This window comes from Myotis yumanensis, unplaced genomic scaffold (genome assembly GCF_028538775.1).
Source record: "Myotis yumanensis isolate MYYU_CA2020_CCGP unplaced genomic scaffold, mMyoYum1.0.hap1 SCAF_2, whole genome shotgun sequence".
Taxonomy (NCBI): domain Eukaryota; kingdom Metazoa; phylum Chordata; class Mammalia; order Chiroptera; family Vespertilionidae; genus Myotis; species Myotis yumanensis.
In genome coordinates, this window is record NW_027223753.1 from 28886452 (window position 1) to 28900585 (window position 14134).

General features: G+C 43.5%; 1 protein-coding gene across 2 annotated transcripts in view; it reads right to left on the bottom strand.

Moving 5' to 3' along the window:
- The window catches only part of ST3GAL3 (ST3 beta-galactoside alpha-2,3-sialyltransferase 3), a 175381-nt gene that overhangs the window by 138179 nt on the left and 23068 nt on the right, over positions 1-14134 (bottom strand). For both annotated transcript variants that reach the window (XM_070404942.1, XM_070404941.1), the window contains exon 2: positions 13089-13233. In XM_070404942.1, the coding sequence (XP_070261043.1) occupies positions 13089-13203 (115 nt within the window). In that variant the 5' untranslated portion in view covers positions 13204-13233. The remainder of the gene's footprint in view (positions 1-13088; positions 13234-14134) is intronic.

Below are 14134 nucleotides of genomic sequence, written 5' to 3' on the forward strand. Positions count from 1 at the left end.
ACTGTATCCTTGATGCAGTATCATGTTACCCAACTCTGCCTCAGTATATGGCACAAATCCCATCTTTTCCAATCAAAAATGAACATATGCAAAATCACACTGGGATGGAAGCTTAAAAACTGAGACTCTCCAGAGAAATTCAGAATGTATTATACTATTAAAATGCTTTGCAAGAAAATAAATGAGACCACATTTTGACAGCCCCTTTGAGAAAAGGAGCTTTGAAATTATCCCAACGATAATATTACCACCTTGCTTGTAATCAAATAAAGAAATTATTAAGTGTATAACGAAGAGCCATGTAACAAAAATTACTGAGGATCTATTATCCATCTGTGCTGGTACCTGGTATTAATAATTAGGGCAGTTACTTCTTGCGTGCTCACCACAACACAGTGCTAAGAGCTTTACATGCACTCACTCATTAAATCTTTAACTCGTTCTGCAGGTGATAAAACTCAGGTTCAAAGAGCAAATCAATTACCAAGTCACAGACTAGGACTCAAAGTCAGAACAAGTTTACTCCAAAGCCTCAACTCTCTGGTATGTCTTGCACAATGCAATTATGTCTTGCATATTTAAGCTCTGAGACAGTTCAAGTACTGTAACTAGTTCACTAAGTAATTTGCAAGAAGGGAGGGAGAGCAAAAGGCAGTATTAGGGTATCCCCCCCAAAAGTGTACAAACACTTTGAATAATTATAAAGGCAGTGTTTATTAAAATACATTTCATTTTCAAAATTGAGCTATCAGCTGTTCAAGTGTGTATACATCTTTTGGGACGCCCTGTATATAATTCCAAAATCTATGTTCTCTCCTTCACCTCGCTATTGCTTCCACTGGTGGCAGATATAGGTGCACATGGTTTAATGAATGAGTTAAAGACCAATTCCATACACGACTTTGCCAGAAGGAAGATACGCAGCACAAGGCTGTCCTGTGGCAATCCAAAGGTTCTTCTGCCCTCTTGTGGCTCCAGGCGACTGCTACATAGCACAGCTCCATTAAAAGGCTAAAATACCATATAAAGGCACTTGGCAGTCAGACCAAAATAGCAGGAGGCAACTGTGATTGGCTCAAAATGGAGTAAATTTAATAACGTAAAAATCTGATTTTTCCACTTTTCCGTGCCAACTATTGCTGGTAATAAAAAAAGCTCATAATAAGAATAAGAATACTGGAGCTCAAAGAAAAAAATCAGTATTCTGCAACGGTAATAAAGAATAATAACCATGCCCTAACCGGTTTGGCTCAGTGGATAGAGCGTCGGCCTGTGAACGGAAAGGTCCCAGGTTTGATTCCGGTCAAGAGCACATGCCCGGATTGTGGGTTCCATCCCCAGTGGGGGACTTGCAGGAGGCAGCCAATCCATGATTCTTCTCTCATCATGAATCTCTCTCTCTCTCTCTTCCTTCCTCTCTGAAATCAATAAAAATATATTTAAAAAATAATAACCAGCTATATGTATTCAGAACAATGATAAAAATGTAAAACATTCTAAACCCCAAACAAAACTCCTGATCCTTGCTTTTTACACATAATATAAAGAGTGTCCCCCCCAAATGTATACACACACTTTGAATAATTATCAAGGTAGTGTTTATTAAAATATACTTCATTTTCAAAATTGAGCTACCAGCTGTTAAAGTGTGTGTACATTTTGGGGGGACACCCTGTATTTTAGAAATCTTATCCTATCAGCATATACAGAGCCTCCTCATTCTTCAGGTGCAGGACACCCCATTGGATAGCTGAACTCGGCCCCTACTGGTGAACAGTTAAGTTACTTCCAAGCTTTTGTTATTAAAAACAATGATGCGCCCTGACCAGTTTGGCTGTGCATAGAGCAGTGATGGCGAACCTTTTGAGCTCGGTGTGGCAGCATTTTGAAAAACCCTAACTTAACTCTGGTGCCGTGTCACATACAGAAATTTTTTGATATTTGCAACCACAGTAAAACAAAGGTTTATATTTTTGATATTTATTTTATATATTTAAATGCCATTTAACAAAGAAAATTCAACCAAAAAAATGAGTGTCATAGGTTCGCCATCACTGGGATAGAGCGTTGGCCTGCGGACTGAAGGGTCCCAGGTTCGATTCTGGTCAAGGGCATGTACCTTGGTTGTGGGCACATCCCCAGTAGGGGTTGTGCAGGAGGCAGCTGATCAATGTTTCTTTCTCATTGATGTTTCTAACTCTCTATCCCTCTCCCTTCCTCTCTGTGAAAAATCAATAAAATATATATATATATAAAAAACCAATGATGCAACAAACAAACAAAAAATGCTGCAGTGAGTACTACTGTACATAGATCATTTCGCAAGTACCCAGAAATGCCTGTAGATGAATTCCTAGAAGTGGAAATGCTGGGTCAAAGGGCGCATACATGCCCTCGCATTCCTTCCTTTATGAAACTTCTTCCTACGACTTTCTCTCTCTCTCTGGCTGCTCAGGCTTCTTCCCATGCTTTCTTAAAAGTTTAAGAACCACTGCCCTAACCGGTTTTGCTCAGTGGATATAGCCTCAGACTGGGGACTGAAGGTTCCCAGGTTCGATTCTGATCAAGGGCACATGCTTGGGTTGCGGGCTCAATCCCCAACGTGGAACGTGCAAGAGGCAGCCGATCAATGATTCCCTCTCATCACTGATGTTTCCATCTCTCTCTTCCTCTCTGAAATTAATAAAAATATATATTTTTAAAAGTTAAAGAACCACTGTTTCTTCAGGGTGACTTTGAAGGAGTGACCACATGCTGCTCACCCCTTAGTTGGTAGCTCCCAAAGATTTGATCCTTGTCCTCTTTCATCCTGTATCCTCTCTCCCAGCTATCAGTTTTTTTCCTTGAAGACAACCAAAGTTATTATTTCTGGGTATTATGCTTCCAGAATTATGTTATATACATGTGTGCAAATCCTATCCTATCTAATAAAAGAGAAACATGCAAACTGACCATACCCCCAAACGCTTCCCATTGGATAATCAGCAGGATAAGCAAATTAACTGCCAACCAAGATGGCGGCCGGCAGCCAGGCAGCTGAAGCGAACAGGAGGCTTGCTTGCTCCAGTGATGGAGGAAGCCAAGGTTCCCCGCCTGCCGCCACCCAGCTCTGAGCTCCAGATGCAACAATGCTGCAATTATAGAAGCTAAACAAGCTCCAGAAACCTGCTTTCAGCCAGCAGCGGGCTCAGAGCTTAGAGCGGCAGTGATGGCAACAGAGTTTCAATTATAGAAGCTAAACAAAGCCCAGATATCTGCTTTCAGCAGCCGAGGCCTCAAGCTGGAGCTGGCCTCAGAGCTAAAGCCGGCTCTCAGCTCCAGTGACAGTCATAGAAAGTAAATAAATCCCAGAATAAAAGAAAAAAGGAGAGGCTGGGAGCTTCAGTCACCCGCCAGCCTGAAAACGGCCCTCAGCCCCTCATCCAGACTGGCCAGGCAACCCAGTGGGGACCCCCGCCCTAAAGGGGGTGCGGGCAGCCTAAAAACAGCCATCAGCCCGTCATCCAGGCTGGCCAGGCACCCAAGCGGGACCCCCACTCTGATCCGGGACAGCCTTCAGGGCAAACCAGCCGGCCCCCACCTGTGCACCAGGCCTCTATCCTATACTACAGGCAGGGCGGGACAGCGCAAGCTGCCATCCGGGCCCCATGTGCAGCCCTGGGCAGTGGGGCATAAGCCCCTCCCCCAGCCGGGACCCCTATGTGCCACCTGAGCCCCCAGCCGGGACCCCCGTGCCGCCTAAGCCCCACACTGCTAAGCCCCGCCTCCAGCCGGGACCCTATGACTATTGGAGAGCAGGAAAGTGCCGCTGGGCCCTGGGTCGCTGTGGTGATCTGGCCATCGGTAAGTAGAAAAGTGCGGCCTGTAGGCAGCCCCCAGCTGCGCCTGATCAGGGAGCAGGAAAGCCCGGCCTGTAGGCAGCCCCAAGCTGCGCCTGATCCAGGAGCAGGAAAGCCCGACCTGAGGGCAGCCCCCAGCTGGGCCTGCTCCCCGGTCGCCATGGGGATCCGGGAGCAGGAGAGCAAGCCCGGCCTGCGGGCAGCTCCAAGCTGGGCCTGCTCCCCGTCGCCATGGCGATCCTGGAGCAGGAAAGCCCGGCTTGCAAGCAGCATCCCCATCCTGGCCATAGCTCAAGGGAGAGTACAACATGCAGTGGAGGCCAGGAGCCTGAGAGATCAACACAGAGGGGCTCCTGCTCAAAGCCTCCATGGTGTGGCTGGGGGCAGGCCCCCAGCAGACACACACACACACACACACACACACACACACACACACACACAGTGCCTGCTCTGAGCCTCCAATGTGGCTGGGGGAAGACCCCCAGCAGACACACACACACACACACACACACACACACACACACACAGTGCCTGCTCTGAGCTTCCAATGTAGCTGGGGGCAGACCCCCAGTGGACACACACACACACACACACAGTGCCTGCTCTGAGCTTCCAATGTAGCTGGGGGCAGACCCCCAGTGGACACACACACACACACACACGGCAACTGCTTCGAGCCGACGTGGCGCGGCTGGGGGCAGGCCCCAGTAGACAGACACACACACACACACACACACACACACACACACACACACGGGACGCCTGCTCCGAGCCTCTGCTGCCAGACTGTGGCCATCAGTAGGACATCCACTGAGGGCTCCCGGACTGTGAGAGGGGCAGGCTGGGCTGAGGGAACCCCCACCCACCAGTGCACCGGGTCTCTAGTCCTATATAATAAAAGGGTAATATGCAAATTGACCCTAACAGCAGAATGACTGGGAATGACTGGTCACTATGACACACACTGACCACCAGGGGGCAGACGCTCAATGCAGGAGCTGCCCCCTGGTGGTCAGTGCGCTCCCACATGGGGGAGCTCTGCTCAGCCACAAGCCAGGCTGATGGCTGCCAACACAGCGGTGGTGGTGGGAACCTCTCCCGCCTCCTCAGCAGCGCTAAGGATGTCCGACTGCAGCTTAGGTCTGCTCCCCGCTGGCAAGTGGACATCCCCCAAGGGCTCCTGGGCTGCCAGAGGGATGTCTGACTGCCAGCTTAGGCCCGATCCCCCGGGGAGCAGGCCTAAGCTAGCAGGTGGACATCCCCTGAGGGGTCCCAGACTGCAAGAGGGCACAGGCCGGGCTGAGGAACCTCCCTGAGTGCACAAATTTTTGTGCACTGGGCCTCTAGTATATATATAATACATATGCCTGTGTATGTACAAATATGAACATACATATACAAGACTTCCCCCCTTTTTATATAAATAGCTAGAGGTCCGGTGCACAAAATTTATGCACGGGTAGGATCCGTAGGCCTGGCTGGCGATCAGGGCCCATCTGTGGGACAATTGGGAGGGCCCCCGCTGGCACCCGCCTTGGTTGGCCTGGGGCCTGTGGGCAGCTCTTGCATTAAACGTCTGCCCCCTGGTGGTCAGTGCACCTCATAACGACTGGTTGTTCTGCTGGTCATTCTGCCGTTTGGTCAATTTGCATATTAGGCTTTTATTGTACAGGATAGCATTTCCATCTCAAATTGAAGCAGTTTTAAGGGGATACCTCCAAGCAGCAGCCATCACAGGAGATAAAATTGTGGTCCAAAACATTTTCAACCAATAGTTATTTGCCTGACAACTGGAGTGAACCCGAAGGGGGAGATCAGATTAAAAGGACTATCTGCCCTGGCCAGTGTGGCTCAGTTGGTTGGATATCGTCCTGTACACTAAAAAGTCAGGGCACATACCCAGGCGCAGGTTCAAACCCTGGCCAGGTCGCATGTAGGAGGCAACCGCTTGATATTTCTCTCTCACATTGATGTTTCTCTCTCACATTGATGTTTCTCTCTCTCTCCCATCCTCTCTCTAAAATCGATTTAAAAAAATATATTTTTTTTTAAAGAAGAAAGTATTGTCTCACCCTGGCCAGATAGCTCAGGTTGTTTAAAGCGTTGTCCCGAACACCAAGGTTGTGGGTTCAATCCCTGCTCAAGGCACATGTAAGAATCAACCAATGCCCTAACCCCGGGGTCGGCAAACTGCGGCTCACGAGCCACATGCAGCTCTTTGGCCCCTCGAGTGTGGCTCTTCCTAAGCCTTAGGAGTACCCTAATTAAGTTAATAACAATGTACCTACCTATATAGTTTAAGTTTAAAAAATTTGGCTCTCAAAAGAAATTTCAATCGTTGTACTGTTGATATTTGGTTCTGTTGACTAATGAGTTTGCCGACCACTGCCCTAATCGGTTTGGCTCAATGGATAGAGTGTCGGCCTGTGGACTAAAGGGTCCCAGGTTCGATTCTGGTCAAGGGCATGTACCTTGGTTGCAGACACATCCCCAGTAGGGGGTGTACAGGAGGCAGCTGGTCAATGTTTCTCTCACCAATGTTTCTAACTCTCTATCCCTCTCCCTTCCTCTCTGTAAAAAGTCAATAAAATATATTTTTTTAAAAAAAGAAAGAGCCCTAACCGGTTTGGCTCAGTGGATAGAGCATCAGCCTGCGGACTCAAGGGTCCCAGGTTCGATTCCGGTCAAGGGCATGTACCTTGGTTGCGGGCACATCCCCAGTAGGGGTTGTGCAGGAGGCAGCTGATCGATGTTTCTCTCTCATCGATGTTTCTAACTCTCTATCCCTCTCCCTTTCTCTCTGTAAAAAATCAATAAAATATATTTTTAAAAATAAATAAATAAAAAATAAAAAAAGAAAATGCAAATCAAGTCCAATTTTTAAAAAAAGAATCAACCAATGAATGCACAAATAAGTGAAACAAAAGATGTTTCTCTCTCTCTCTCTCAAAATCAATAAATAAAAACTAAAAACGTATTGTCTCCCACCCTGGCCTACAATTTCAAAAGGTCTCGGAAAGTACCCACAAATTAATTCAAGAGCTAGAGGAAGTATGGAGCAGAGGTCAATAAGTAAAAGATCAGAGTCTAAATATGATCTTTGGCAGCTGTGGTTAGTCATGTAGAAAAAATTTTTTTTTTATTTTACTTTTTTTTTAATGAAAGTTCTCTAACTACATAAAAGTAAAGAGAAGAGTGTAATGAGCCCTGTCCTACAGATTAAACAGTTATGCAAAACATTTTGCTACTGGCTTCCTGGTTTTATTCCTTCATTCTCTCCCCTTCCTTCCCTGGCCCCTCTTTCTTTCTCCCTCTCTGTTTTTTGGCTACATAGTTTTAACAAGTCCCTGACATCATGCTGTTTCATCCCTAAATAGTTCTTCTGGTCATAATTATAAAATACATTTTCTTACATGATCCCAATATCATGATCACATCTAACAAAGTTAATAACTTCTTAGCTCAGTCCACATTCATATTTCACAATTATTTTTAAAAAATCTTTTTACAGTGAGCCTCTTAAGTTTTAATGGAACTATATAGCCAAAGAAATTCCATACCCAGCCAGCAATAGCCTGTGACTATTAAATCTTAACAGAATTCCCAGTCTCAAACCCCCACCAACAGGAAATGAACTGCTCAAGTTGTACACTTCTAGGAGGGGCATTCCTCCCAGGGCCGGCCTGATGGCCCACCCTGACGTGGCCTTGGCCGGTAACAGTTAAAGAAGAACCATCCTATACCCTTTAGTTTCTTCCTTCTAGCCCACCAGTCCTAAATGACCAGGAATCTGCTGTCTCTACAGATTTGCCTATTTTGAGCATTTCATACACTATATAGTCCTTTGTGACTAGCTTCTTTCACTTAGCATAATGTTTTCAAGCTTCATTCATATTGCAGGACATCAGTATCTCATTCATTTTTATTGCTGAATAACATCCCATTGGTCTGTACCAGCGATCTTCAACCTTTTTCATCTGACAGTACACATAAACTACTAAAATTCTGCAGCACACCAAAAAATATACTTCTTGCCAATCTGACCAAAAAAAAGTATAATTTTGATTCAGTTACACCAGACAGCTATTGTTGTGTTGGCTGTTCTCATTTTTTTATTTGACAATCTAAGGGAAAAGAGATAAAAATAGTAAGGTATTGCATGTTTTAAAAATTCTTGTGGCACACCAGTATGCCTGCCATGGCACACCAGCTGAAAATCGCTGGCAGACATACCACTTTTATTTATCCCATTCATCAGTTGGTGGACTATTGGGTTATTTACACTTTTTGGCTATTAGGAATAATGCTTCTACGAAAGCTCACATACAAGTTTTAATGTAGACATATGTTTTCATTTCTCTTGAGTTTATATACCTAGGAGTGGAACTGCTGGGTCAAATGGTAACTCTATATTTAACTTTTTAAGGAACTGCCAGACTGTTTTCCAAAATGACTACACCATTTTACATTCCCACGATCTGGGTATGAGGGCTCCAATTTCTCCACATCCTCCTCGCCAACACTTGTTATTATCTGTCATTTTTATTATAACCATTCTGGTGGGTATTAAGCGGTATCTCATTGCAAATTTGCATTTCCCTAGTGAGTAATGATGTTGGACATCTTTTCAAGTGCTTATTGACCATTTGTATATCTTTGTTGGAGAAATGGCTATCCAGGTCCTTTGCCCATTTTAAAAATTGGATTGTCTTCTTATTGTTGAATTATAAGAGTTATGCCTTCTATTCTTTCCCATTTTTTCCATTGAGAATAAAAGGTTGCTAACCATCAAAAAGAGCATTGTTTTTTTCCTATAGCAAAAAGTAACCATCAGAACTACTTTAAAACCCAACCAAATCCATCAACAACAGCTTCACTTCAGTGACTACTGTTCTGAAAGTCATCCTATTCAACAACAGCCTTATTCATGTAATTGGGAATCCACAGCTAAAGGTCAACCAATCCCTAAACACTCTCACTTCTGAAAGTCCCCCAATCCCTGAACTCCACTTTTTTGAAGACTCAAGAATACAGTGGTTCTTAGATTTCTGATATTAGACCCTTTCACACTCTTAAAACTTACTAAGGACTCCAAAGTGTGTAAGTGGATGGATGATTTTATTAATACTAGAGGCCTGGTGCACAAAATTTGTGCACTGGGGGGTAGGGGAGAGGAGTGTCCCTCAGCCCAGCCTGCACCCGCTCCAATTCGGAACCCCTCAGGGGATGTCCGACTGCTGGTTTATAGGATCAGGCCTAAACCGGCAGTCGGACATCCCTCTCACAATCCAGGACTGCTGGCTCCCAACCACTCTCCTGCCTGCCTGCCTGATTGCTCCCAACCGCTTCTGCCTGCCAGCCTGATCACCCCCAACTGCCCTCCCCTGCTGGCCCGATCGCCCCAACTGCCCTCCCCTGCTGGCCCGGTTGCCCCCAAATGTCCTCCCCTACAGGCCCGGTCGCCCCCAACTGCCCTCTTCTGCAGGCCTGGTCACCCCAACTGCCCTCTTCTGTAGGCCTGGTCACCCCCAACTGCCCTCCCCTGCAGGCCTGGTCGCCCCAACTGCCCTCTCCTGCAAGCCCAGTTGCCCCCAACTGCCCTCCTCTGCCGGCCCAGTCACCCCTAACTGCCCTCCCCTGCCGGCCTGGTCGCCCCCAACTGCCCTCTTCTGCAGGCCTGGTCACCCCTAACTGCCCTCCCCTGCTGGTCTGATAGCCCACAACTGCCCTCCCCTGCTGGCCATCTTGTGGCTGTGGGCACTGCCATCTTTGAGGGCGGGGCAGTCAATTAGCATATTCCCTCCTTATTGGCTGTGGGTGCCACCATCTTTGAGGCCAGGGCAGTCAACTAGCATATTCCCTCTTTATTAGATAGGATTTGTTACATTAAAACATTTAAAAAATATGAATTCATTTAAAATTAACAATAGAAAAAATAACTTTTCTAAAACAGAAAAAGTAGGAAAGAGTAGTTTTACATTTCTGCAAATCTCTTTTACAAGTTAATAAAAGAAATTTGGATTTTCACCAGTTTCTAATTCAATCTGTTGTAAAACATTTGTTCTGACTATGCACGCAATGTAGGAACAGTTAAGTATATAAAATAAACATTGACAAACAAAGGGAGAGATTGACAGTAACATCCCACTGATATCAATGGATAGGTCATCCAGAGAGAAAATTAAGGAAAGAGCAGTTTTAAATGACACATTAGATCAAATGGACTTAATAGATAATTTTAGAGCATCTCACCCAAAAGCAATAGAATATACCTTCTTTTCAAGTGCACAGAAACATTTTCCAGGACAGACTGCATGTTAGGCTGCAAAACAAGTCTCAAAAAATTTAAAAAGACTAAAATCTATCAAGTACCTTCTTTGATCACAATGATATGATACTAGTAATCAACCATAAGAAGAAAATTGAAAAACACATGGAGGATAAATAACAAGCTACTAAATAATGAATAGATTATTCATTAAAAATGAGATCAAAGAGGAAAATAAACATACCTTGAGACAAACAAAACTGAAAACATGATCTCAAAAATCTATGGGACACAACCAAAGCAGTTCTAAAAGAGAAATTCATAGCAATACAGACCTACCACCTTGAGAAACAAGAAAAATCTCCAAAAAAAAAAAAAATCTTACCTTACATATAAAGGAAAAAGAAGAACAAACAAAACCCAAAGTAAGTGGAAGGAAATAATAAAAATCATAGTGGGAAAAAAAACAAAGGAGAGACTTAAAAACAATAGAAAAGATCAAGAAACAAATAACTGGTTCTTTTAAAAGATAAACAAGATTGATAAACCTTTAATCAGACTCATCAAGAAAAAAAAGGGCCCAAATATGTAAAATCAGAAATGAAAGAGAAATAACAGCCAACACCACAGAAAACAAAGCATTATTAAAAAAAAATACTATGAACAATTATATAACAACAAATCGGACAATGTGGAAGAAATGGATAAATTCCTAGGACTGTACAATCTTCCAAGACTGAATTAGAAAGAAACAGAATATCTGAACAGACCAATAATTATTAAAAGATCAAATGAGTAATCAAAACTCCCAACAAATAAGGGTCCTGGACTAGATGGCTTCACAAGAGAATTTTACCAAGCGTTCAATGAAAAGTTAAGACCTATCCTTCTCACCCTGTTTGATTGCTCAGTGGTTAGAGCATCAGCCCATGGACTGAAGGTTCCTGGGTTCGATTCCTGGTCAAAGACACATACCTTGGTTGTAGGCTCATCCGTGCCCAAGTCGGGGCATGTGTGGGAAGCAACCAATTGATGTGTGTGTGTCTCTCTCTCTCCCGTTCCTTCCTCCCTCCTACTGTCTCTAAAAAAAAACAACTCACAAAAAAACTATCCTTCTAAAACTATTCCAAAATATTAAAGAGGAGAAAAGGCTACCAAAACTATTTTATGAGGCCAGCATTACCCTGATAACAAAGACACTACAAAAAAAGAAAATTATAGGCCAATATCCCTGATGAACATAGATGCAAAACTCAACAAAATAGTATCAGCAAACTTAATTCAGCAATACATTAGAAAGATCATATACCATAATCAAGTGAAATTTACTCCTGGGATGCAAGATTGGTTCAATATTCACAAATCAATGTGATACACCACATAAACAAATTAAAGGATGAAAACATATGATCATAACAATAGATGCAGAAAAAGCATTTGACAAATTCCAACAGCCATTAACTGTGTAACTTAGATAAACTAATGAAACTAAACACTTCATTTGCTCAACTGGAAAATTGAGATAATAATAGCATATTCATATGGTTATAGTAAGAATTAATTAAATAAAATTAAATGTATGAGGCCTGACAAACAACAGGTCTTCCATAAAGTTAGTATCTTTCTTAACTTCTCCAGCAAAATATTATCTAATCCTTGATTATGTCTTCTACGGGTCAGTAGCGCTTATCGGAAATAGAGACCCCCATCCCTTGCACATGTTTCCATCTATTTTATGGATACAGATTAATTTATCCATTATGGCTACAGACAATGCCTCTAACCACAGACTTTTGCACTGCACTGATATAAACACTCCTTATTGTGGGCAGTCTCCTTGATTTTAAAAATAAGTTGGGACACAAATTTAAGTAAACTCCGGAAACACAAAGTAATTACTGGTAATTATAAGCTAAGCAGTTAAAAGGCATTTAAACATTCCATATAAAACAATAAAGATGTAACACTATATTTTAAAAATTGGCTTGCAACTGCTTCAGTAGTTTGGGCCACGTGAGAAATAAGTGAACTACTTCATAGGAACAGTTCCCATGTTAAGGTCTCAACACGAGGCCAACTGTCAGATGCCTCTTCCAACTCATTCTAGCATTTTAACCTCATATTGAGAGACTAACTCTGCTCTCAAGTGAATTCTACACTTTTATCAGGTAGATGTTTGGGAAAATAAAACTACTTTAGAGAAGAGACATTGACTAGGAATCAGGACAGACTACCTGGCATTTCCTGCAACAAGCCTCCAGACCAAAGGACCAAACGGAAAACTACTTGTGTTCAAAAAGAGAATGTGCAAAGCTGGTGTTGCTCAGTGCAAACCTTCAACTGCAAGCCTAAACCACAACACAGGCAACACTGGGTGAACTGAAACCAAGTCTGAAGGGTTCAGGCAGGAATATAGAACATTCTGGGTGACACATGAGGCCTGAGGTACAAATGGAAGAAAGGGATTAGGAGTTATTGACTGGAAAGCCAGCACAAGTTCAGGACCAGTAAAGGCTACAAAGATGAAGTAGACAGATCTTCTTTAGGAAAATAAAACAAAGACAATATTAAATTGAAAATTCAAGGAAAAGATAAAGATGAAGTTCGAAGGGCAAAAGAAAACCAACTTCACTACCAAGCCCTAAGGCAATAAATGGCAAATGGAAGCAGCAATACACTACAGTAATTAAGGACAACATTCAAGGACTAGAAGTACTAGCACAGTTCTAGTTTTTATAGAAAAATAGCACTTTTTCACTGGGTTCATATAAGAATTTGCCATGGCATGCAGTTGTTGTTTTTTTGTAAGTTCTTAACTTACAGTAACAAAAGTAGTCAACTACTAAGCCTGAATCCCAGAAATTGTTAGTTTACTCTCACTGCCCATCTCTGAAGAACCTGAGAACATTGCAGCGACATGAAAACCCCATCGCTGATCTGCAACAGGCTTTTCGGGGGATAGGTAGAGTGACCATACTTACTGGAGTCCTCCCACTGGAGAAAATGTAGCTTCCATGCAGAATAATACAAAAATCCCAGGACCAGAAAAAGGCAGAGGGCTAGCAGCAGATTGCGCACAAACACCAAGAGTCCCATCTTCACATGATTTACAATTTCCTACATGACCTAGAAAACAAAACCACAAAATAAAACCAATTTAGGTCTTAAAAGAAAAAGCAATCATCTTACTGATATACTCTACCTTGAAATAAGTATTTATAGAAGAATTTCCAAATGAAGAACCTGGAATTACCAGTAAGTTCAAGACCCAGCACGTTCCCACCTGCTCATCCGTGTCTAGGACAGCTTCACCAGTCACTCAGCAGTCATCTGTGTCCTGTCTCTCCCTCATTCCTGACATCCAATCAATCACCAAATTCTGGTAACTCCAACCTCCCAAATAAGTATCAAATCATATCCCCTCCCCACCATCGCTACCCTCCATCCTTGTGACCACTATATTCCCAAAGACAAGTTTCCCTGCCTCCAAATTTGCTTCTCCCAAATCCATTTTCCACACAGCACAGCAGTCGTCTGTTAATAACACAAAATTTGACATTACTTCCCTACCTAAACCCCTCAGTATTAGTATTCTGCTGCTGCTGTAACAAAGTACCACAGATTTAGCAGCTTAAAATAACACAAATTTATTTTCTCTGAGTTTTGTAGCTGGGTCCTCTGCACAGTCTCACAAGGCCAAAACCAAGTAGTCGGCAGGGCTTTCTGGAGACAAGCGATGGATCTGTTTCCAGGGTCATTCAGGCTGTTGGCCAAATTCAGTTCCTTGCAGCTGAAGGGCCGAGGTCCCGTTTCCTTGCCGGGCTGTCAGACAGTCTTTGCTCCTGTGTTCCTTCTCATGTTTTCCATGTGGTCCCCCTCAGCCATGGTAGGTCAAGTTCCTCTGACTCTGAATCTCTCCAACTTCCCCTTCTACCACCAGCCAGATAAACTTTTTTGCTTTTCCAGCTCATGTGATTAGATGGGGCCCACTTGAATAATCCAGGATAGCCCTGGCCGGAGTGGCTCA